Genomic DNA, 25,375 nt, shown 5'->3' with positions numbered 1-25,375 from the left:
TTCTCGCTCTTTTCAACATCTGTAAATTTTCTCGTAACTTTTCTATCCATTTTTATCATTTTTCAATTCTGATATTCATTCTCCAAGAATATAGATTTTCACCAATATACCGAAAACAAAAATCAATTAACGGTGGTTTACTTATCTTAAGAACTATTGTTTAATATTTTAAATAAATACTGCAGTTTTAAAAAAGCCAAATATTAAACTAAAATCATAAATTTGGTTCAAGTAAATTTGATCCGCAAAATTTTTACCCCTCAGTATATTTTTGAAAATTTGATTTATATTCATCTTAGGTTAAAATTTTTGAATTTGCAAAAAAGTTTGGAAGATTGGGCTTTTTTATTTGAGTACAGAATTACTTTTTTTTTATTGAAGGCTCTCCTAAAAAGCTTATTTTATGCTCAAATCAAATCAGTTTGACCTACCAGACTCATGGACAAATTCAAAGATTTTAGCCATTGATGAACTCCAATTCCATATTTTGTTACTGAAGAAGGTTTTATTATAAAAATTTAGCTCGCCTTTCAGGTTTAGAACCAATTTTCTAAAGTTACGATTTAATACGTAAACCTCAAACAACAAATTTTTGCTACTTCCAGAGCTCGTATGTTGAAAAGCCAGTGCCGATCCAATGCGACGGCTGAGATTCGATGGACGACAAAACTGGCAAAAAAAATCACATTTTTAAAAATTACGGCGAAAGAATCCTATTACAGCAGAATCAAGTTTTTATTTGCTGATTGTTTTGCAACAAATATCTTGATTCTGGAGAACTCTTCTCCTGTGAATTAAAAAAAAACAGAAATTTCGTGACTTAAACTTTAGTTTTCGATGTTTTAAAAAGCTTAAGAAGAGTAGTCTTGTTTGATAACATTTTGATAACAACGAATAGATTTAACTATTAATTGAAACTTATGATGATTCAACATTGTATTGATAAGGTTTTGAATACTAACAACATTAGAGTGAATACGTGTTTAGTGCCACAAATATATTCAAATCTTTTTAAAATCGAAACAGCTGAATCCAAAAAATTGTCCCTTGTTTCTGTCAAATAAGAAGGATTGCCCAAAAAAGAAGCGGAAATTGAAGAAGAAGAAGGTTGCAGATAACACAAAGTAGAAGTTATAAATAATGATCAATAACATAATTGAAAGTAAATGTGCGCCGACCCACGAATAAAATATGAATATTTCTTACCAAAAACGTTAACTATTTTTTTTTTTTATATTTTCCATGATTTACAAAAAGATTACCTTACTTTCGTTTTCAGAAAAATTGTCTATCAAATTAATGGTTTTCAAGACACACGCCTACATAACTGTCCCATTTCTAAATTAACTAAAAGCTTTACCTACCAAAGTAGAAACCCATTTTTTTTGGAAATAAACAATTTTTTTTTCAAACTCCAGTTTATCCTAATATTTATTTAGTTCTCTGGGAAATTGTCCTTCTGGCGAAAATCCTTCTGAAAAACGATTTATTCTGGTGAAAAAATGTCTGGGGATTGATTCGTTTGGCGAAAAAATTCTGGGCAATTGTTTTGAGGCATTTAGGAATATTTTACAATATGTACTTTCGGTCAAAATGAGCGATTTTCTTGGCTTCAATACCATCTTTGAAGGTGTTATCACGTAGAAATCCCAATTTCTCTAGGAAAAATTGCAGGTCATCTTATACAATGGTCAAACAATTCATTAGGTCATTATCATTGAGTTGAGAAACGTCATGCTTTGGGATCTTGTTGTAGTTTTTACACACAAAGCTTCACTGAAAATTTCATCAAATTCTGCAAGCATTCAAAAAAAATTTCAACATACTTATTTATTATCTTCCATTGAGGTCAGGCTCAAGATTTTTTTTAAGTTTTGAACACTTCAAATAAATCAAATCACACAAATGTTTGGAATTGTTTTGGAAATTTCTGACAGAGATACCATAATCAGATTTTTTTTTCTTATTTCGTTACTTTGTTGAAGAAAGCAATATGAGAGTGGGGAATCATGGGCCACTTTTTTTCGTTGTTCCATAACTTCTTTATTATAAAAGATTAAATGGAAATAAAAATTGGTATGGTTTTCGACATTTTCACTGAATTATAAGGTTTTTTTTTTAATTTTTAATAAGTTATTTTCTCCAAATTCAGACTGTTTTAAAAAAAGCAATATTTTTTGGATTTTGAAAAATGGTGGGGAATTGTGGGCCACTAAATCCAAATTGACCAAATAACATGCAAAGTTTATGAGTTGACCCAAAACTGTGATTTCATAATTCATTTCGTTATTTCAAAACAATTTCAGATGATGAAATAAAAAAGAGAGCTGTGTATGATCGAATAGATTCCAAAATCTGGCTCGCGAACGTTTTGGCATAATTTCTTATATAGGATGGACAAAATATTTTTCATAACTCTTCATTTGGCATAAGAAAACTTTACAGATAGGGAAAACGTATTTTAGGTTCTGAATGTGTGTTTGTGTGACTTATTGATGTTTCATCAAAAATTCCTTTTCCACGTGAAAGATCATGACAAAACCAAGATCATAAGCGTATGAGCATATTTTTTTATATGAACTTTAGGTTCCCCATCGATGCAATTAGCGGATGTATTTTTAATTATGAAAGTAAATTTTTCTAACTTTTTTTAGCTTGATAAATAAAAGAAGCATATGATGCGTATTTAAGTCAACAGCATATAGAAATATTTGCTCACGCAAAGCGACGACGATGACAGTTGGTTCGAGATTTTTATCTCAACACACATCTGAAATATTAAAAGTGGCCCACGTTTCCCCATGGCCCACGTTTCCCCATGGCCCACGATACCCCACTCTCCCCTACGCTTGGACTTATGGTTTGAAAAACAGCAAGGACTTACTTTTATTTCTGAATCCTTGGAGTCATGACATCTAATTTTTAAAAATCTTGTGAGACTATAATTAAATCGTTCGCCATACCTCTAGGCCAGGGGTCGGGGAACTTTTTGAATCATTACCCCAAAACATTTTTATTTAAGTTGATATTACCCCATGACGAAGAGCAAAATAAACGATATCGATTTTTTTCAGCATCTTCATATTATGCCCTCCATAACTCCCCATGATCATTTTGAAAAGAAAACAATAATAAAAAATTTAATTCAAACATCATTTATAAAGTTCATTGATAAAAATCCTACACAGTAAACGAAAATTACCGAGTTTGGTAATTTTTTTTACCGAAATCCTAACATGTGTAAATCGGTAAACTGTTCGGTAATTTTTTCGGTAAAAAATAAACGAACATCGGTAAATCGATTCTTTATTTACCGATGTTCGTTTATTTTTTACCGAAAAAATTACCGAACAGTTTACCGATTTACACATGTTAGGATTTCGGTAAAAAAATTACCGAACTCGGTAATTTTCGTTTACTGTGTAGTAATACATAACGATGATAATAATAGATAATAGAAGACATATAAAAAAATTAAAATCAATTGAGGTTTAACAATTTGGGGTACTGTGACTAATAATAAAAAAATTATCATTTTAATAATAGTAGTAATAAAAATAACAATAATGGTTGTAACAACAAAAAATTTATTTAAAAAAAAAGAAAAAAAATTATACAATCTTCTATGTTTTGGAGAACAAAGTTCATAAAATTGCAAAATGAAAATATACACTTTTCACTCACAAAATACTGTTACCCCCAAGAATTTCACTTTTACCCCATTTGGGGTAATTTACCCCGGTTCCCCCACCGCTGCTCTAGGCACTCAGCAGCAGCCATTGGTACATGTTTAATCTTTTCTCTTACGGACGTGGTACTCTCTTGACTCCTCAAAGTTTTTTCCTGGCAATTTAGAAGAATACAACAAAAACGAGCATTATGTATGGGAGTTTTTAAGGAAACTGTTGTTCTGAATTCAGAACCTTGTTTAGGGCTGCTGTTTACTGGTAAAATTTTCTCCCAAGATTTCAGAAGTTTTGAAATTTTACGAGATTTAGTTTTTATTTTCTGACAAATTTCGTGACTTTTTATTAATTTCCCTGTAATTCAGAAAGTCATTATCCCAAGCGGAGAAATTGCCCTCTATTTTTTTGACCAAAAATTTTGGTTTAATTAAAGAAGAGGATTATAGTGAACATTTTTAAGGAAATTGATTGCTTGTGTCTGAGGTTGGAGATCATAAAACCTATGCCTTCAATTGTATGGTGAAACATAATTTCATCAGTCTCTTTTTTCTTCTAATATTTTTCAGCATTCCATTCACCGTGACGACCGGGACCTACGGGCACCTCCACCAAGTGATTCCCACCGGCCACCCCGGATTCCCCCGGGTGGTGGAAGTGGCGGCGGTGGAGGATCAGTCACAGGTGGCTCCGGAGCCAATTCAAATGTGGGCATTTCCGTTTCCGCGCTGTGCGGCGGCAGTGGAAGCACAAGTGGCGGCGGCGGTGCCAACAGCAGCAGTAATTCCGTATCCGGTCCCAGCGGCGAAGAGGAATGGAAAAATATCCACACCATGCTCACCTGCATCTCGGCCATGGTCGAAAAGACTAAAAGGGCAATTTCGATACTGCAGCAACGAGGTATCGATAGCCACGCCAGGGAATCGCACCAGGACAATGTGCTGCTGGTGGACATTAAGCGACAAACCGAGGAAAAGATTGCCGAGTTTCGACGAAGCGCTGAGGAGTCGGTTAATCAGGTGAAAATCGTTAGTCAACGGAAAAGTTTTTGAAGGTTTTTAATTTGGTTCGAATTTTCTTTTTATAAAAAAAAGGTCAAACGGCAAGCAGTAATCGAAATTCAGCGAGCAGTGGCCGCAGCCGAGGCCAGAACGATTGAGATGTTTGCCCAGGAGCGACTAAAGATGGAGAAAATGCTGGCCGATATCCATCGGAGCAGTACGGATCCGGATGTCGAGGGAACGACCGGTGGCAGTCAGAATATTAGCACATTGGTGAGATTTTTCTCTTGAAGGTTTCGAGAATATTGTTCTTACATTGGATTTGTTTTATAACAGGCTTGTTGGAACTGTGGAAGGAAAGCAAATGAAACCTGCTCCGGCTGCAACCTGGCTCGGTACTGTGGATCTTTCTGCCAACATAAGGACTGGGATCAACACCATCAGGTGAGTTGTCAATCCTCATCCGTCCCAATTTTTATACTCGTTTAAGTTATAGGAGTGGTACGTTGATACTTGTGTGGGTCAAATTCACATCCCTCTGATCCTCAGAGTCTCAATTGTTTTTACATTATTCAAAGTTGAAGAAAAAATCGATTAAAACAAGCTTCTAAAATGGTTTAGGTTGAACAGGCCAAGATTAAGAACAAGGGGCCAATAATAACAGCATCTTAATTGGTAGTTTTAAGGTAATTAGCTCAAATTATTCCAAGTTCTAAGCCAGAACACAGTTTTTAATGCATTTTAGACAAGTTAGCAATCATATTCGTCAAACGAAGCCTAGATCTTGGAAAAAACTATCTAACCAGCCCTTAGGTGTCAACTTCCAGCTCATTTTCCTTAATCTTAACTAACCATTTAGTTTTTATATTGTAAGCTACTGGGTATCATCATAGAATAATTTTTCGTTATCTTTTAGGTCTGCGGAACATCGCGAGCGGAAAACGCCTTCCAGAAGCACGTGGCCAATGCGCGAGCTGCACTGTCCCAGTCTCGCAGTACCACCCCACAGCAGCCCCAGCCTGGAGTCGTCGGTAGTGGGGGCAGCACAGCCAACGGAACTTCCGGCGCCGGGCCCAAATGACGGACTAAACCGTTAAAACCGAAGAAAAAGTATCTATGCTAGTCAAATTAATAAGTATGAACATGTTCAGTATGCGAACGCAAGAATTCAAGATCTACAAAGAGTGAAAAAATGGAAAAGTTTTGTTTTTTCAAAGAAATACTATCTCGATATGAAACGATAAAGCGCATTTGGTAGGTCATCTTTGACTAATTACACTAGTTTACAGCATTTTTGAACTCAGTAAACTGATGGTCATTTCAAATGTAAAATCGGGCGCTGAATCCGAAAATGAAATTCAAAAAAATCTCAGTAGAACCGTTTTTGAGTTATGCTCCAAATATGAAATTTCGAAAAAATTAAAAAAGTTTTTGTACTTAGATTAAAATATCTCTGACGGCATAACAGTAATTTGAAATCCCTCTTTTGCATATTGAAGGTGAATAAGTTTTCTATCGATCATCTCAACACTGTTTTTGCGTTTGACCAACAGTATTGCTGATATTAGTGACTTTATGAGAAAAAAAATTATAAAAAACGCATTTTTTTAGAGAAAATTTTGTTTCAACGAAAGTTTTAGACTCGATGGTAGCATTTAAAAAATCTGATTTTCTTTTGCGCTTTATTGTCAATTTAAAACAAAGATTTCAAGTGGTTATTTATCAAAATTGGTTGAAAATTGAAGAAGTTATGGCTACTTTACCATAACTGAAATTTTTGGAGTTTTTAATAATTTAACGAACCGCAGTACACTTATCATTGTATAGGAAGAATCAATCATGATAAATCTCACTCGCTCCAAGTCAAAATTATTTATTAGCTTACCAGAAGGTCACATGCCAAGTTTCAGGAAGATCTGACCATAGGGAGGGGTTGCTTAAATCTCAAACGTGAATAAAATTTTGTGGTATTTTGCCCGGAAGGAACGAAAAATACTGGTTTTTCATCAATAACTTTTTTCATAACTAGCTGATTATTTTTTATGGTTGATTTTCTTAAAGCCTAAGTTGAGACAAATATTTCACCCGAAGACTGTAACTCGATTGGATTTGAAACAGGAAAGTTATCGCGGTTCAAAGACCGCAAATTTTGTCCAACACGCAATGAGTACTTTTTACCCATTGCGATTTATACGACAATTTTCGACCAAAATTCAATCTTTAAACCGCAATAACTTTTCTGTTTCAAATCCAATCGAGTTACAGTCTTCGGGTGAAATATTTGTCTCAACTTAGGATTTAAGAAAATCAACCGTAAAAAACAATCAGCTAGTGATGAAAAAAGTTATTGATGAATAACCAGTATTTTTCGTTCCTTCCTGGCAAAATACCTCAAAATTTTATTCAAGTTTGAGACTCAAGCAACCCCTCCCTATGGTCAGATCTTCCTGAAACTTGGCATGTGACCTTCTGGTAAGCTAATAAATAATTTTGACTTGGAGCAAGTGAGATTTATCATGTTTCATTCTTCCTACACAATGATAAGTGTACTGCGGTTCGTTAAATTATTAAAAACTCCAAAAATTTCAGTTATGGTAAAGTAGCCATAACTTCTTCAATTTTCAACCAATTTTGATAAATAACCACTTGAAATCTTTGTTTTAGATTGACATTCAAGCGCAAATGAAAATCAGATTTTTTAAATGCTACCATTGAGTCTAAAACTTTCGTTGAAACAAAATTTTCTCTAAAAAAAATGCGTTTTTATAATTTTTTTTCTCATAAAGTCACTAATATCAGAAATACTGTTGGTCGAACGCAAAAACAGTGTTCAGATGGTCGATAGAAAACTTATTCACCTTCAATATGTAAAAGGGGGATTTCAAATTACTGCTATGCCGTCAGAGATATTTTAATCTTAGTACAAAAACTTTTTTAATTTTTTCGAAATTTCATATTTGGAGCATAACTCAAAAACGGTTCTACTGAGATTTTTTTGAATTTCATTTTCGGATTCAGCGCCCAATTTTACATTAAAAATGTTGGTCAGTTAATCAAGTTCACGATTTTTTCAAAATTTTGTAAACTAGTGTTATTACGCGTAATGAGAGACATCCTATAGTAGTTTCACCTAGTTTTTAACGTTCTTCTAAGTAAGAATAAACGATAAACGACGATGTTTCTGAAATGCAGAAAACAGCATCCTGTAAATCTAGAAGCAAAAAATGTGCAATATGAGAAAACAGAGCTCTTGTAGGCTAAACCTAGCGGAGATACTAGAACCAGTTCAATTCACAATTATTGTAGATGTCAAGTTCTTAAATGGTAGTTACTAAACAATCGAGCACAGTTACGGTTTAATTTTCGTTTTCCTAAAGCTAAAAACCAAAACTACGGAAACTTATTTGTGTTCAAAGTATTCAAAGCAGTAGCGTAAAAATATTTCAATTGCATTTTCTGACCGGTAAAACCACCTGTTGATTTCCAAGCCACGTGCTTTTGACTGTTTTGCGCAAAATCCAGCTTCCGTTTTCGGTTGGGAGAATAACGTGCTTCTGTTTTCATTTCAGTATAAAAGCACTCTCATAAGCAAGCAAGCATTCAATAGATAACAATAGAATATAGCATTTACAAAAATCAGTAGTAAATATTAAAGAAGTTTTCTCGCCCAAGCACTTCTATTTTGGACAAGATCTAAGTTCCGAAGCGAAAGCATCTTAAAATGGATTCATGATTCGCTGCTATCGAGGCTCCCATTGACTTGTAGACTTATAGAAACTCCAAAGAACGAACATTGTCTTGTTTATAAGTTGTCTCCACCTTTTTCTAAACCAAATCTCCCAAAGCACTAGGAAGTAGTAAGCAAGAAACACTCTACACTAAGATCGATCTACATTTGAAATCTACCTGTGTAAACTAGCGAGCGTTGTTGACTAATTTATTGATTCTCACTTAGTTGATAGTAACACCTGTATTATAGTAACTACGAATAAAAAACTGTTAAACCACTACTCTGTGAGGAAAAAGTTTCCTTTGAGAAAACACAAAAATCGTCATTATTCGAAACTGTTTCTCTTCTGCAGAGTGGAAGAAACTGAAGTCCGGAAAACGTGATCAGATCACAACTTAAATGCACCTTCTACAAAAAGGTAAACCAGCGATGAAAATACTAAAAAAAAACAGTCACCCTGTAACGGAAAAAATCTCTCATAGTCAAAACTAACACAGGAATGTAAATAACTTTTCGAAAGATAGTTTTCCTCTATGTTTCAAAGCGAGACCTATTCGAGAGAAAAACATAACAACACAATATTGTAACGAAAAGCATGCAAATCAAATCCTCTTTCTTGGAACTAAAAATCTCTACCGATAACAGAACATTAAAACGATAAAAAAAAAACTAAACTATACACAACAAACAGGAAGAAAATAAACGATTCTTTGTTTTGAAATTAAATCGCTGGTGTTCTTTTCTCAAATTCTGAATTCCGAATGTTATCAAATCCGCCCTTATTCTGTTTTTCAAATCTTAAATTTTTTAAACAAACTTCCAATTTTCAATAACATTGGGCTGACTGTAAAATGTAACAGTCAGAGTCCTCTGGTAGTCATAATGGACGCTAGTTCAAAACATGACAAACAGGTGGCGCAGCAATGCGACTCTTTTCCATTCGCACTGCCCTCTTGATGTTGTTCTTCAAGCTTCAATATGGTTAAATTTACAGTTGGAATCGATCAGAAGCTCATGACCGTGTCGGCTGGAAAAATGTAAACAAATTTATGCATACGCATGACATCACTCCAGCACTCCGGTCGCGTAGATAGAATTTTGTGCATTTTACTTCATTCCCAGCAAAACATTTACCAGTTGTGTCATCATCGTTGTCGTTACGTGTAAGTTCCCGAAATTCCTATCAACAATGTGTTCCTGTTTGAATTTCTACCGCGTTGGGGATGCCATTTGCGATGAGATGTTGGGGCTGTTGGAAAAATTCGCCAATGAAACACTAGCCAAGCAGGAATTCTTCCGCCTGGGAGTTTCAGGTAAGTGTTCAACTTCAACCTTCCAACGTTCATTTGAAAGTCAAACTAAATTGAAATTTTTTACCCAGGAGGCTCAGTGGCTACCGTTCTGTCGGAAGGAATGTACGACCTGCGGTCGGATTTCAGTCGATGGCAGATATTTTTCTGTGATGAACGGATCGTACCGGAGGATGATAAGGAATCCACCTACGGCATTTACAAACGAGATCTTCTGGATCAGCATCCGGAATTCCCGAAATCGGCCTTCTATCCGGTCAATTGCTCTCTGACGGCTACGGAAGCGGCCGCCGACTACGAGAAGACGATAAGGAAAGCTTTCAAGCTAGAAAACTCGAAAGAACTTCCGTCCTTTGATTTGTTGATTTTGGGTATCGGACCGGATGGGCATACTGCATCGCTGTTTCCCGGGCATCCGCTGTTGGATGAGAAGACGCTGCTAATTGCACCAATAGAGAACTCGCCAAAGCCGCCTCCAAAACGGGTCACGATGACCTACCCGTTGATCAACAATGCTAAAATCTGCCTTTTCGGGGCCCAAGGACAATCAAAAGCTGATATTTTGAAGGTGAGTAAAAAAGATATGAAAGTTGGGTATAAGACACGATCGCAATGTTAACGTAATTTTTTTTTTCAACTCTTTTTAGTAAGTTTTAAGAAAATCTGAAAACTTACGTTGAAAATCTGTTAACGTCATTCGAGAATGAAAAAGTAAAGAGGTTGCATATAAGGCACAACCACAAGAATTACGGTTTTTCAAATATATTAAAACATTTTACAAACTTGAAATGTTCAACAAAATGGTGTATTTAAACAAGATAAACAACTTTGTGGAACATATTATTAAGCTTAAAATTAACTGAAAAAAGTTATTATTAATAAACTGATTTTTAGAGGTTAAGATTCATATTTAGCCTATAGCTCGGAGAGTAATTATTTTAGAAACTTGACATCTGAAACAAAGTTATAGAAAATTTGATGCTAAACAACTTTGTCCAAGACATCAAAGAGATAAGACCTATAATAGAGAAGTTATACTATATTTGGTTCCATCTTCTGTATCGTTTCATCGATGCACCTCGAGCAGTATCAGAGAAACAGCTGTTTGTTTGCTGAATTTTTCAGCAGCGTATATAGCTCGTCAACTTCTGACTGTGCTGATACCTATTTTGGAACTACGACGTCAGGCTAAATACCGATCCGGAGGTGCTAAACGTTCTCAGTACGCTCGATCCATCGAAAGTTCCAGGTACAGATGAAATTCCATCGTCGTAGATTTCGAGAATATTCTCTTGCAACACCGCTTTGTCTAATTTTCAACCAATCCATCTCAGAAGGAGTTTCTCCTAGCCTTTGAAAAATTGCTTCAGGCTCTATTCAGCAGCTAGACCGTTACTTGCCAATGTCCAGCACGGGTTTATCCGGAGAAGATCGACTTTTACCAACTTGATGTGCTATGTCATTGAATTGCAAGCTGCAACTGATGAAAAAAACTGCAGATGGACTCAATATATGTAGACTTTGTCAAATCCTTCGATGGTCGTGATGGAGAAACTTAAGCGCTACGAATTCCCAGAATAGGCAACCAAATTGTTGCATTCCTACCTGTTACATCGTCATGGCTTTATAAATGTTCGTGGAATTCAGTCTACTAGTTTTGATATGCCGTCTGGTGTTCCACAGGGAAGTCACTTAGGACCGCTTATCTTTGAGATTTTCATCAACGACCTAGCAACTTTCCTTCAATCGCGAAAACTACTGTTAGCAGATAATTAGAAATTATACAGGAACACTGACTCGAGAGTAGACTGTGCTACGCTTCAAGAAGACATCAATAGACTACTCGCGAGGTGTGGAAAACATGGGAGTGAAGTAAACGCCGATAAGTGCAAGTGTATCAGCTTTTTGTAGAACCAGAACTTCCTTGGTCTTCGAATACGCTTTTGGTGGCAATCCGGTTGAAAGAGTTGTCACCATCTAGGAGTAACCTTTGATCAGAAGCTCTCGTTTAATCAGCATATCGCGACAACAACAGCTAAAGCCCTCGCTATGTTTGGATTTCTGCAACGAAATAAAGCTCAAAGTATTTCGTTGCAGAAATCCATGAGGATCCTTACGCTCTCAAGACAGTGTTCTGCTCTTTAGTGCGAATTGTCTTTGAATATGCGGCACCAGTTTGAGCACCCTAGCATTCTGTCCATATCGAGCGAATTCAGAACAAAATTCTTCGTTTGCACTGCCTCGACTGCCCTGGCGAAACCCCGTAAGGCTACCGCCTTTCTGTCTATATCGTCTCTGAGTCGTCAGCAAGTTCACACTGTATACATCGATTTCTCCAAAGCTTTTGACCGCGTTCCTCACAGCTTTTGGCCTCTCGCTTGGCCTATGTTAGAATCAACTCTTTCTGCTCTTCGAAGTTTTTGACACCATCTGTTGTTCCCCAAAGCAGTAGTCTTGGGCCGTTAATATTGATATCGTTCGTTTTTAATTTGTGTAAGATGTTGACGTCGCATAAACTATTTTACGCAGACGAACTAAAGCTTTGCCGCCAAATTACATCACCGCTGGACTGCATCATGTTGCAGAACGATCTCGACGTTGTCATGAGATGGTGCGGTTTGAATGGAATGTTGGTGAACGTTCAAAAGTGCAAAACAATAAGTTTATCAAGAACGCGTAACATGCATTAGTATGACTACACAATGGGTGATACTGTTCTCGAAACTGTTGACACAATTAAGGACCTCAGTATTACCTTCGATAGCCGGATTAGATTTCACACGCATATCACTACAATAACAGCCAAGGCTTAAGCTATGCTTGGTTTCCATTTCAAGGACGTGTATGCACCTTTAAACACTTAATTGTTCGATCGTCAGAAGTATACTTGAATACACAACTCCAGTTTGGGCACCGTTCCAACTGACTTTGAGTCAATCTCTCGATGGTGTCCAGGGAGCGTTTGTTAGCTTTGCTCTTCGGAAACTTAACTGGAATCCCGAAGGCAGGACTCCCTATGAACATCGATGTAACCTGATTCATCTTGAAACGCTGGTCCCGTAGAAGGAAGTTCCCGCAGTGTTTATTCACATTCGACTTACTGGCTTCACTACAATCCGATAGACTAAGGTTGCCAGAATTTTTTCCAGTCCCATCCGGGCCTAGCAATTCCGGGCATTTTTTCAAAAAAACCTGGCAAAATCCGGGCATGGATTTCAATTTTTGAAATCCAAAAACCGGGCAAAATTTAGGTGTTGTTATATATAAAAGCAAACATAAAATGCAAAAAAAATGAAATTAATATTTTATTAATGTAATTGCAGACTTCCAAAAACTTTTTGGAACACTTAAATATTTAAAGGTTTATGAAAGTAAATCAGCGAAATTATTTGAAACAACCGTTGGAAATGTCCACACCGTTAATTGATTTTGCTGAAACTTACTCAAAAACTTTGATTTTTTATTTGGTTTCTTTGTTAAAATTGTGAAAAAATCCGGGCAATGTCCGGACTTTTTTCACGATATCCGGGCGACCGGGCCGGACCGGACTTTCCCGAAATTTTGCATCAAATATTCGGGCAAACCCGGATAAAACCGGGCAATCTGGCAAGCCTACGATAGCCACACGTAACCACTAATTTAGTGAGTGTGCTTTAATTGTATATTTTGGTATGTCTACCCAAGCAACCAAAAGTCCCATAAAACAGGTACAAAAACGCTTACCCAGCACCATTATTGATATGAAGTGCGTTCTATGCAGCTCAAAATTTAAGTTCTTTTTTTTATCTCTTTTGGCTTCAGACCTATCGATCCAGAATTTTCCAAGTCTTGTGGATTTTTACTGTTTTGTTATTGAAGTTCTGTGAATTGATACTTTCAAGTTCCAAAATGATTAATGATTAACTATTCAGCTTCCAGCGGCCTTTCAATTAAGCTTCCAAAAAATCATGAAATAAGCAGAAAAATTCTTCCTGTCTCAACTGCACCCTTGGCATCGGTTCATATAACCTTCACTTGATTATTTAAAGTCTGCTTCATTTAATATTGGAACAAATTCTTTTGCTCATTGTGGCGCTCCTAGTGGACGGATTTGGAAACTTTTTTCACCCACGTGTCGGGAAATTCATTACCTTTCACCATGTATTTATGTCATAACACCAAACGATAGCATTTTGTAAACAACCGCCATGGAAGCCGAACGGAGAGATCAAATTGTGCACAGTTTTCTTGAAAATCCATTGTTGTCGGCATCGAAGCTAGCTAAACAGCTTAAAATGCCCAGAAATACCGTATGGCGTGTTATCAAGCAGTACAAGGAAACATTGACGACGGCTCGGAAGCCGCATTCGAAGCGTCGGAGTGGAACTGTCGACCGGAAACTGCGTGGGAAAGTCATCAAGGCCGTCAAGAGGAATCCCAATCTTTCAGACCGCGATTTGGCCAATAAGTTCCAGGCCGCTCACAGTACGGTGCGACGAATTCGTCTCCGGGAAGGAATAAGGTCATTCCGAGCCAGCAAACAGCCAAATCGGACGCTGAAGCAGAACAATGTGGCCAGAATCCGTGCTCGAAAACTGTACGACCAAGTGCTGACCAAGTTCGACGGATGTATTCTGATGGACGATGAGACCTACGTGAAGGCGGACTTTGGGCAAATCCCAGGTCAAAAATTTTATTTGGCGACGGCTCGGGGGGATGTACCTGCAAAATTTAAGTTCGTGTTTGCGGATAAATTCGCCCGCAAGTACATGATTTGGCAGGGGATATGCAGTTGTGGACAGAAAACCAAAGTCTTTCTCACTGACAAGACAATGACATCAGAAGTCTACAAAAAAGAGTGCCTACAGAAACGGATTCTGCCGTTTTTTCGTGCCCACGACCGTCCAGTAATGTTTTGGCCGGACCTCGCAAGCTGCCATTACAGCAAAACGGTTATGGAATGGTACGCAACGAACGGGGTCAGCGTAATACCGAAGGACCTCAACCCTCCAAACTGCCCCCAGTTCCGGCCGATAGAGAAATACTGGGCAATCACGAAGCGGAGGCTTAAGGCAAAGGGAAAACTTGTTAGGAATATGACTCAAATGAAGAACTGGTGGAATCAAATCGCCAAAACGGTGGACGAAAAGGGTGTGCGCCGCCTAATGTGCCGTATTACGGGAAAAGTACGAGAATTTCTTCGAAACAGCAATGAATAATTTTTTTAATTTTTTTTTATGAAAGAGTAAAGAAAATGCTACATTTGTATGAAAAACAAATTATGAATTCGTTAATAAATGACTGAACTACACGCAATTGTTTGTGTTCCAATATTAAATGAAGCAGACTTTACTATGTTCTGTACATGGTGCCGCCATGATGTCACGCGCCGGATTCCAAACTCGACAAATCGCTCAATTGCTTCTTTCCTACATTTCCTACATATCTCGCATCAGAATGATCACTCAATTACCAAATTACTTATTGAAAAAAAAAAACTTGCCCGGCTTGGGGATCGAACCCCCACTTTGTGATGAGAATCGAGCACGCTACCACTAGACCACGCCTAGATGTTGTTCTAACTGAAACTTAAACGGGAAGTAGTGATTTGATTTTGAAAGCACCTCAATGCACTTTTTGTGACTTACCAAATCCCGTTTACAGCACTTTTGTCCCGTACTACTTACGTATAAATCACTTTTGCAACTTTTAAGTTCATTAATGAGTACATATAGTTCACTCATGGGATTTGGGCTAAACAAATCTCATACAAAGTACATATTAATCACTTTTACAACTTTAAAGTTCATTAATGAGTACATAAAGTTCACTAGAGGGAATTGGGCAGTTGATTCTCTTTGTCAGCCAATATGTAACTTTCAATGCCTTCATTGAAGTAAATATGTGACTTTTGGTTGCTTGGGTAAGCAGTCATTTTAAAAAAGGTGAAAAATAATAAGTCTGTGCGAAACACCTTTTTTTCGAACACTAATAAATAACAATCCCGCCACAAGAGAGTGTCAAACTTGCTTATCAGATTAATCAACGGCTGTGAACTTAAAATATCTGATAGAGAGATGAACAAATTCCCGAAATCTATACATTTGTGGCTGTAAAGGGTGTCCACGATGAAATTGCCACACACAAAATTGATTCGCAAAATTCGAATTTTCATCCGATTGCTATCGAATTTTCAGGGATTGAAAAATAACTATTAAACTTGATTTTACCATTTTACTCGTATTTTATTTACAGTCCATAGGCAAATGCCACTTCTGGGCTTTCGATCGGTAGTCAATCGTTCTTCGAACCGCTTAATCACTTGCGACACCGTGGAATTCACGATTCCCAACGTCTTGGCGATGAAACAATGCGAGAAATTCTTGTCTCGTGATAAATGCGCAAGATTTTATCACGCACGAGCTGTTTTTTTGACTCTATTTCCGCAAGTTTTGATCAGAGGACTTTAAAACTTAAGGCTAGTCCAAACTAGGAGACGGTTCGTCTCGAGACGGTCTAAGCGTCTCCCATTTTCTTCGGGAGACACTGAGACCGGCTCAGGTTTCCAACAACAACAACAGACAACAAAGTTCGTCTCATAACAAATATCGCAGTTCATGTTGCCTAGTGTGGACTAGGCTTTACAGGATGTAAACCAATGCACTATGAACTAAATCCACCCAAATTTTCATTAAATTCTACCCATCGGTTTAATTTTAGAGGTGTAGCAATTACATCGTGGACACCCTTTACATGTATTGGTTTTATACGGTATGGTTATCCGGATGATGGCTATTGTTATTTTTCTTCTCAGAGATTTTTGTTCTTCCACATTTTAGAACTGTAGATAAGAAGCAATGACGTCTGAAGTCTCTATAGGTTCGAAGACTGCTGCGTTACAATTGATGTGAATTTCAACAAAAGTCCCCTTTCCCGCTAGTCTTATTGGTGGTTTAATCCTGGCCTTTGTAATAATAAACCTTAAAAACGACCATGTTCTCGTGCTTGTTTCTTGAACTTAGTTTTAGGAGGTCTCTTATACCGTTCTCATTCGTACACGAGAGAAAGTGTGTGTGTGAGAAAAGTGATAACAACTCAAAATGATATGTTGTAGAATGTTTTACTTAAAGCGCACGCAAAACTGCTTAACAAGGATATCAGCGGTTGAAAATAACTTTACTGTCTAAAACCACCAGTTTAAAAAAATGGTCATAATTTCAAATGTGTGTACAATTTTCATCATTATTTAATAATTTTGTTTTATTATTTTCAAAATCAAGTTAAAACCTTGACTTTTCAGTGTGTTGTTTCTGCCAACTGTTTGAAGCTCTAATTTGCAGTGTAAATGTGCAATGGAACTGCTTGCGATAATCACTAGCCTACGGTTATTAGACAGGAATGTACAATCGAGAAGAATGTGGCTTGGAGATTTTCAAACGGCTATTTCATGTTTGGAATGAAATAAAAGCTGCTCTTTTATTACACCATCACGTCAGGCTTGGCAAAAGTCATCGTCATGAGGCGTGAAGCTGTGACTGTGAAGCCTCTTGGTCCGTCAAACTCAATTGACTGTTCCTTAACGACCAGTCACTTCGTTTGCCAGTCATTCATTCCCCAGTCATTTGAAGCTAAAAGAATGACCTAGTCAAGCAATCGCATTCAAACGACTGGTGACAAAAAAAGGAACGCATTTATTATTATTGTTGCTCCTGCCAGCAAGCCGAAGACGACCAAAGACGAAAAAGAAAAGAATTTATTATCATTGTTGCTTCTGCCAGCAAGCCCGTTTTCAGTTTTTTATTACTATTGTTGCTCTCTGCCAGCAAGTCGTTCAATTAGTTGTACCTGCCGTCAGCAGCCGATCGAAGTGTGAAGAGATTTGCCAGTCACTCTCAGGAGAAATTTTGACCATGTGTAGGAGCTTAGCCAGTCGATGATGGAGAAATGTTGATTGTTGTCGTGCTTTATCCGTCATGCGAGTAGTGAGGCTCCGTCAATTGAGAACAGTGCCAGTCGTTTGATGAAACAAAACTAGTCGGGTCAAGCGTGACGGGCGAAATTTACCATCTTTGCATCACGTCATTTCTACGTTCTGAAACTGGACGTTTATTCAGAAAAGGGGTAGGCTTTATACACAGAAAAAATTATTTCCTGTAAATGTAACAAAAATGAGCAGGACATTTTCAGTAATTTTACAGGTCGAAAACATCATTACGTGACATTTAATTTTAAGTGTACAACTTTTTTACAGGACATGTGCTGTAATAATAAATGAATTTTTGTTAACTTTCAAGGAAAACAATTTAAAATTACAGGTTTTGTTAATACAGGTTGATTTATTTTAAAGGTTGCAGTTTTCAGTGACACGTAATAGTCGAAATTTTCTTTTGTGTAGCGTCAGGTTATCCAAACAAAAATGATGAATCTTAAGTTTGAATCTACTGATTATACGTAGCTGATAATTTCAATTTAATTTTGCCTTTTTGCAGAAAATCCTGGTTGACAAAGATCAAACCCTACCGGTAACCCGAGTTGACCCCAAAAATGGACGTCTGGTGTTTATAGCTTGTGACGGAGCTGGCTCCCTCATCGAAGAAGATCCATCTCGTAAACCATCGAACTAGATTGTATCAATCAAATCTACTTTTTCAACGTATCAGGGATTGTTTTTCTTTCATCGGAAAATGTGCCTTTTTTGGGAAATCTCTCTAAAGTGAACTCTTAAAAGTTATCTGGTGTCGTCAGCTAAGGATATTATTCATTTGACTTTTTATAAAATTGGAACCAATAAATATAATATAATAAAATGTACGGGCTAACCTAGTTCTTATCTATTCGTAAAGATATCACAAATCTCTAATCAATAATAACTTAGAAGCACTGGAAATGTTTTGTTTAATAGTGTAGCTTCCATCATTTCCATTCTTGTATGGCAGCACTCAGCGTTAACTTCTGCACCCAATTGAAGTTCGATAATGAAGATTGAATGTTTGTACTCTAGCACTTAACTATTCTTGATTGATGAACTTTTTGTACTCGTGGTGAAGATTGGCATCGATGGGTCCCCAATTCTTACGGGGCCGGAAGGCATTGATCATTTTCTAAAACAAACAAATCATGAGTAAATTTTACAGGGTATTATTACATTTTTCCTAAATAGAAATTACCTCCGTGATATTTTTACCGTCTTGTTTTATTATTGCATAGATACCCCAAATAGGAATTTGGAGCAGACCGAATGCTGCTATGCACCAACCGAAATCTGAAATAAACAATTCGATCATATGAATTTTCATTGTCATTTTTTATCCAATTTAAAACAATCCTACCATAGGCAATATTGGGATACACTTGTCCCTGATAAGTAAGTGGTTCCAAACTGATCAGATTATACACCAAAATGGCGAACATCAGCAGGGGAGTAATCCAGCGCCAGCACAACCGCCAGTAGATTCCGGGACGATGGCCGGACATAAATTCGACATCCTTGCAGAGTCGATCAACGCCGTAGATCCAGCCCAGAGTAACGAGTTCGGCAATGGCCAGCACAAGCGCAATGAAAGATGCTCCAAAATGATCCACCAAGGTAAGAATGTATTGGCCGCCCTGGAAGAAGTGATGAGAAGAACATTTTAAATTAAATACTTTAAATAGGTACATCATTGTTTCCTTTTCAGAATCCATTACGTAAGTATTTATGCGAAAGAAATTTTAGATGGAGAACAATATCGTGCAGAAAGGTTCTATCTAGCTGTCTGATTCTGAAAGATATGGGAGGATTTGAAACATAAAAAATTATTAAAAACGATTTAGGCCGGAACAAACTTTTTTTTTTGGGATTTTAAACCAATTGGTTTATTCAACCCCGTACAAACATTTTTTTTTGTCACCCCCTTCGATTTTTCAATAATTTGGAAGGGGGGATAAACAAAGTTTGAGGAAATTTAATGGAAAATTTGAAACAAATTCACACAGTTGAAAGATCAAAAGTCAAACTGTAGAAGATGCGAATTGTATCACCTTTTGAATTTGAGATATTTTAAATTTTTTGTTCTAAAATAACTAGATTTTTTTTTCAATTAATGCAATCTAGATTGTATGTAATATTGTCGCATGCAAGGTTTTGTTAAATTTGTTTCAATTTATTGAAAATTTTGATCATTTTTTATTATAACAACCCCCCCCCCCCCCCCCCCCTCATGATATTTCAATTCCTAGAGACAAAAGAAGAATTCCAGATAAAAATCTTCGGAAAAAAAACCAGAACTTCTCCCAATCGAAAAATATTGGACGATAGTAAAGCAAAACCGTAAGAAGACCCAAAAAACTGTAAGCAGTGAGAAGCAGTTCAAAGCAAACTGGCGTTTTGAGCCGAAGAAATTGGATTAAAGCTTAGTTCGTTTAGAAATGGGACACTTTCTTTTGCTTCTAGCTCATTGAATAGTAATCGGACATTCAACATTTTGTAAGCATTTTACTGCCTGTAAAAAGTACTTTCAGACCTACTTTTTTCAAAATTTTAAATTTACGCAATTCTGAGCTATTTACGATGCAAGAGAAAATGAAAATAAATATTTTTAGCACAGTTTCCTTCAAAATCCATCTTTTTAAAATTGATAGCTGACAAAACCGTTGATAATTTTAAAAAATTACTGTGTAAGAGTGATGGAAAAGTATTAAAACACTGTCAAAAATATGCACAAAGTTCAAATCAAGCTTAGAATTGAAGGACATGATCGGCAACTACGGTTAAGAGTCATCAGGGAAGTCAAGTCTCTTACCAGAATTATTAATTTTTAAAAATTGAAAAATGAAGTGTAGGTCACCGAAATGTCAAAAAAAAAATACTACGATAACCTGAAAGTGTTGCCTAGTTATAAGCCATTCAAACCTAACCTCAAACAACAAGTTTTTGCTAGTTCCACTGCTCGAAAGCTGTACTGCCGGCACCGAGGCAATGATACAGGTGATTTCTGATGGACGAAAAGAATCACGAAAACTCCTATTTCAAACGAATTCCAGCGTTTGAATTCTAAAACGTGTCTACTAGTGGTAAGGTCCCGATTAAAGTTTTTATTTGCTGGTTGTTTTGCATAAAATAAAATGATTTGCCAATAGTCTGCTCCTGTGGAAAAGTACAACAATTTTTAAAACAAAAAGCTTTTCGCTGTTTTTGAAAGCCAAAAAAGTGTTATATTTTATGTACCCTTCGCAACCTACTATCTATACTAATCGATTATACAATTATACCGATTATAAGTTCAATCTCATGATTGTTTTCCTTCGTTATTGACAGATTTTTTCAGCAGAAATTCCATTAAAAACGCTTTTAAAAGGCTAAAAAATAATCAAGTTCTGTTAATTCCGAAACAGCTGTATCCACTAAATTGCCCTTAGTTTCTAAAAGAGAAGTATTAATTAGAAAACTAGCAGAAATTGAAGGAGGATGATGCAGCCACCTAAAATACAGATTGACGATGTATAAGTTAGAAAAACTGATCAATGACTGAAAAAGTGTGCGCCGGCCGATCGGATCTACCAAGAATAAATTAGAAATTTCGCTCACCAAAAACGATTATTATTTTTTTTTAATTTTTTTATGAATTATCATTAGATTACCTTCATTTCCTCCATAATACTTTCGATTAAACGAATGGTTTTTAAGATACACGTATTGCTAACTCTCCCTTTTCTAAATGCACTAAGCCTTAGGTGACTGTACAAAATCTGATGTCAGGCGTCAAACGAAAGTCTCGCCAATTTGAACTAGGTCGACCGGAATCTTAACTGAGTATTTTTTACATCTTTTATACAGATTGAAATTTGAAAAGAAAGATACTTTGGTTTATTACAATAAACAAATAATCGATTTCCACACAATTTAGCTTGACCACTTTTTGATCCGAACACCCTTAATTACATAACTTTTGACACAATCAATAACAGAAGGCTGCCTTATAATTCGACCTTTTTACCTGAATAACACTTCCATAGGTCCTAAAAAGTTGATACTCTGTTTTGGTTGGATCTGAAAAGATGCAATTATTCAAAAACAGAGATGGAGTAATAGCAAGTCAAATATGTTATTTCTCTACCAAAGGAGGACAATCTGCTAAATTTGCCAAAACTTCGATAAAATAAAAAAAAAATAAGTTTTGAAAGTCAAGCTTCAGAAAACTGAAAAAAAAATAATCAAAAGTCCCTCTGTCCCTTCTATGTCAAATTTGCTAAATCATTTCTCGAGTCATTGAACAAAGTCTTAAATTCTTATTTCCATATACTTTGCTATGGCAAATTTGACCTCATTTGCTTAAAATGTTATCGAGTTATGCAAAAAATGTATGAGAACCCCCTCTTTCCCTTTTTATCCCTCTACTACTGGAGGGTTCCCGAATAAGCATAGAAACATTTCTCCATCCCAAATACCCTAAAAAAGAAAAGTTTGTTTCTTTCGTATGACTAACTCTAGAAATATGCAACAAAAATGTATGAGGTTCCCGTCTCCTCTTCCTATCTTACTAAATGGAAGAAAAGGAGGGTCCAAAATACTTATAGAAACATAACTCATATCAAAATACAATCCCATATCCAATTCGTTGTCTTTCGACTTGATTAACTCTCGAATTTAAAAAAAAAACTGTGGTGGCCACCTCTTCTCTTCCTATTTGTTTACTGAGATCACGGGAGATCTCAACAACCAGAGCCTTTCTCCGTATCCACATATATTCTTATGCCAAATCTAGTTCCATTTGCTCAATTATTCAACCTGTTCTGCTAAAAATTATATGGGGGCCCCTCCACCTTCAAACTGTTTTTCTAATGAAAGGTGGGAAGAGCTTCTACTTGGGAACATTTCATTCATCCAAATACCCTCGCATGCCAAATTTGATTCCCCTCGCTTGAAAAGTTATTGAGTATTGCAAAAGTTTTATCTCCTCTTCCTATCCTTCCAATGCAAATCCGGAAGAGTTTCAAACAATCATATAACCTTTTCCGAAATCCAAATATCATCCCAAGCCAATTCGGTTCCATATGCTCGAATAGTTATCGAATTTCGCAATAAAAATTGTATGGAAGCCCCCCTCCCCCTTTTAATTTCTCCACTTGAAGAAAGGAGGGATGTCAAAAAATCATTGAAACATTTCTCATTTTAATTTAATGATTAATGGCATTTCGGTGAATTATACATTCTAATAGGAAGAATTTCAAATGAAAGTAATGAAAATTATAGACGGATAGATTAGATTAGGAAGCATGAAAGGTGTTGAAAATGAGCCAAGAGCGTGATTTGAGAAAACTTCTTGCCGCACAAGACCATTTGTCCCACATCGTATTATTGTCTAGAAGAAGCAAAGTCGATAGGCTGACTTTGCATTGATCTATACAATGATACATGGATGGATCGAAGCACGTGTTTTTCGTACCCCGATCGGAGGGTACGAAAAACACGTGCTTCGATCCATCCATGTATCATTGTATAGATCAATGCAAAGTCAGCCTATCGACTTTGCTTCTTCTAGACAATAATACGATGTGGGACAAATGGTCTTGTGCGGCAAGAAGTTTTCTCAAATCACGCTCTTGGCTCATTTTCAACACCTTTCATGCTTCCTAATCTAATCTATCCGTCTATAATTTTCATTACTTTCATTTGAAATTCTTCCTATTAGAATGTATAATTCACCGAAATGCCATTAATCATTAAATTAAAATCATAAACCAGCGGTGATAAACTGTTAACACTGAAACATTTCTCGTATCCAAATATCCTCACATGCCAAATCTGGTTCCATCTGTTAAAAATTATGAAAGAATCCTCTGAAAAAAGAGAGGGGTGCCAAACATTCATTGAAATATTCCTCGTAGCCGAATCTCCTCCCATGCCGAATTCGGTTCCATTTGATTGAATTTCTGTTTTGCTTTGGAGACCCCCTCTCCCCTCCCAGTAAGACGGTTGGGTCTCAAACTGTAATAGGAACCTTCCCCAGCCTCAAAAGCGCACACATGCCAAGTTTCGAGAAAATCGGTTCAGTAGCTTCCGGCTCTATTACTAGTATTTTTCTAGACATTCAGTACGTCTCTGGGGATATTTGAATGAAAAATTTTGCTTTTTGATACACATTTCCATACAATCCATACAAATTGAATCTCGTTGCTTTAAATCAGGACTCAATGAATGCTTCTAAAAACTCACAGAGATATTTTTGCAATCACCAAAAAAAAAAAAACTGAGTAGTGAAAATTCATGAATATGAAATTTTCCTCACAATGCTCGCAGCGGTCTGATGTTCAATTTTTTTTTCAAATAGTTTATTGACGCTTTAATCTCAGAGGTCTTTGGCGTCCCTTTTTTTTTTGAATAATATGAAAAATTAACAATTATTACAAAACTAATTTCTTAAGTCTACTTCACATAAGTTCGAATAAATTTGTATTTTTCAAAAACTGATTTTTCATTACAATCCTTATTCGTTAATATGTCTTCTATCGAGTTTCCCAAATTATTTTTTTTTGTTTTATTGAGTAGAAGGAGCATTCGAAAAAAATATGATCGATAGTTAAACGAGTTTTACAAATGTTACAAAGAGGGGGATCAGAACAGGGGGTGAAAAGGAATTCATAGGTTAAACGACTGTGTCCGATTCTCAGCCTAGTTAACACTTTATTTTCATATAGGCGATTGCGATTATTGGGTTTAGAGACATTATTCTTCATTTGGAGTAGATCATGACTTAAAGATCAGGATTTGAAGAGGTCCATTGAATCTGCCATGCCTGCCAATTTTAACTCTCCATTATGATTCACTAGCTTTAGCTTTGGAATCGGCATTCTTATTTCCCGAGATTCCAGCATGGCCGGGTATCCAAACCGGTTCAATTTCTTTATTTTCCAAAGCAACCTCACATAATTGAATCCACGAATGTTTGGACTAAGCTGATTCTGAAGCCCTGAGATAGCTCGCGCTATCAGTGAAAATCTCACATTTCTTATTGTAAGGGTAGGCTTTCCAGAGACTTTCAGAAAAAAGCGGGACATTTCACGACAAAAAAGTGGGACACAGCAGAAAAAAGCGGGACATTTAAAAAACTCTAAAAAATAGCTTAATTGTATTGCCATACTTATACGTATACCATCAGCCAAGGTTATTTATAGACAGAACACTAAGATTTTTTTTAACACGGATTGATTTTGCTAAAGTTTTCTTACATGACATCTATTTACACGGTTTTTTTTTGCCATAAACACGGTTATTTTTCACGGTTCTCGCAAATAAACACCAAGGTTTTCAAAAAAAATCTGTGTTTTGACGATGAAAAAACCTGACAATCTAAGATTTTATCCAAATATTCTGTGATAGTTTTCTGTGACGCTTTTTTCAATAATTTCATTAAAAAGTCATGTCAATATGCGCCTGTCTTACATTTTACTTGAGAAAAATCAAAGAACATTATTAATTTTAACATATTTTCCAATTCATACTTAAAAATTTTAAATGTATAACGACATTAAAAAAATAATTTTGAAAAAAACGAATGCAATTTTAAAGTTTTGTGGAATCTGTGAGTATTTTTAAAATTCTGTGTTCTGTGATGAAAATTTGCTCAAAATTCTTTGAAATTATAGATTTATCTGTGATTTCAGAAACCTTGATTAACACGTTATTTGAGAGAA

The 25,375-nt window shown here is 36.2% G+C and overlaps 3 protein-coding genes across 5 annotated transcripts in view; 2 read left to right on the top strand and 1 right to left on the bottom strand.

Moving 5' to 3' along the window:
* Positions 1-9,140, top strand: part of LOC129745593 (protein CBFA2T2) — a 175,226-nt gene extending 166,086 nt beyond the window's left edge. Inside the window, exons 7-10 of the mRNA XM_055738755.1 lie at positions 4,253-4,702; positions 4,778-4,957; positions 5,021-5,128; positions 5,601-9,140. Coding sequence (XP_055594730.1) covers positions 4,253-4,702; positions 4,778-4,957; positions 5,021-5,128; positions 5,601-5,765 — 903 coding nt within the window. The 3' untranslated portion in view covers positions 5,766-9,140. The remainder of the gene's footprint in view (positions 1-4,252; positions 4,703-4,777; positions 4,958-5,020; positions 5,129-5,600) is intronic.
* Positions 9,141-9,452: 312 nt separating this feature from the next.
* Positions 9,453-18,514, top strand: LOC129746549 (6-phosphogluconolactonase). Its single transcript, XM_055740244.1, has 3 exons — positions 9,453-9,727; positions 9,796-10,292; positions 18,193-18,514. Exons 1-3 carry the CDS (start codon positions 9,604-9,606, stop codon positions 18,325-18,327), a joined length of 756 nt encoding a protein of 251 aa, XP_055596219.1. The 5' UTR covers positions 9,453-9,603; the 3' UTR covers positions 18,328-18,514.
* Positions 18,170-25,375, bottom strand: part of LOC129746548 (sodium-dependent nutrient amino acid transporter 1-like) — an 82,257-nt gene continuing 75,051 nt past the window's right edge. For 2 of the 3 annotated variants that reach the window (XM_055740240.1, XM_055740243.1), the window contains exons 7-9: positions 19,033-19,309; positions 18,871-18,965; positions 18,170-18,804 (exon numbers count right to left, since the gene is read on the bottom strand). In XM_055740240.1, coding sequence (XP_055596215.1) covers positions 18,712-18,804; positions 18,871-18,965; positions 19,033-19,309 — 465 coding nt within the window. In that variant the 3' untranslated portion in view covers positions 18,170-18,711. The remainder of the gene's footprint in view (positions 18,805-18,870; positions 18,966-19,032; positions 19,310-25,375) is intronic. The other variant, XM_055740242.1, reaches the window with a different exon arrangement.

This window comes from Uranotaenia lowii, chromosome 2, assembly GCF_029784155.1.
Source record: "Uranotaenia lowii strain MFRU-FL chromosome 2, ASM2978415v1, whole genome shotgun sequence".
In the NCBI taxonomy this organism is placed as follows: Eukaryota; Metazoa; Arthropoda; class Insecta; order Diptera; family Culicidae; genus Uranotaenia; species Uranotaenia lowii.
Note: the sequence above shows the minus strand (reverse complement) of the source record. Positions and strands in the feature narration are given on the sequence as shown.

Excerpts from the sequence above, each read along its gene's own strand:
- LOC129746549 (XM_055740244.1), top strand. The coding sequence starts at position 9,604 with ATGTGTTCCTGTTTGAATTTCTACCGCGTTGGGGATGCCATTTGCGAT. Across the intron at positions 9,728-9,795 it reads CTTCCGCCTGGGAGTTTCAG|GAGGCTCAGTGGCTACCGTT; the intron begins GTAAGTGTTCAA and ends TTTTTTACCCAG. Across the intron at positions 10,293-18,192 it reads CAAAAGCTGATATTTTGAAG|AAAATCCTGGTTGACAAAGA; the intron begins GTGAGTAAAAAA and ends GCCTTTTTGCAG.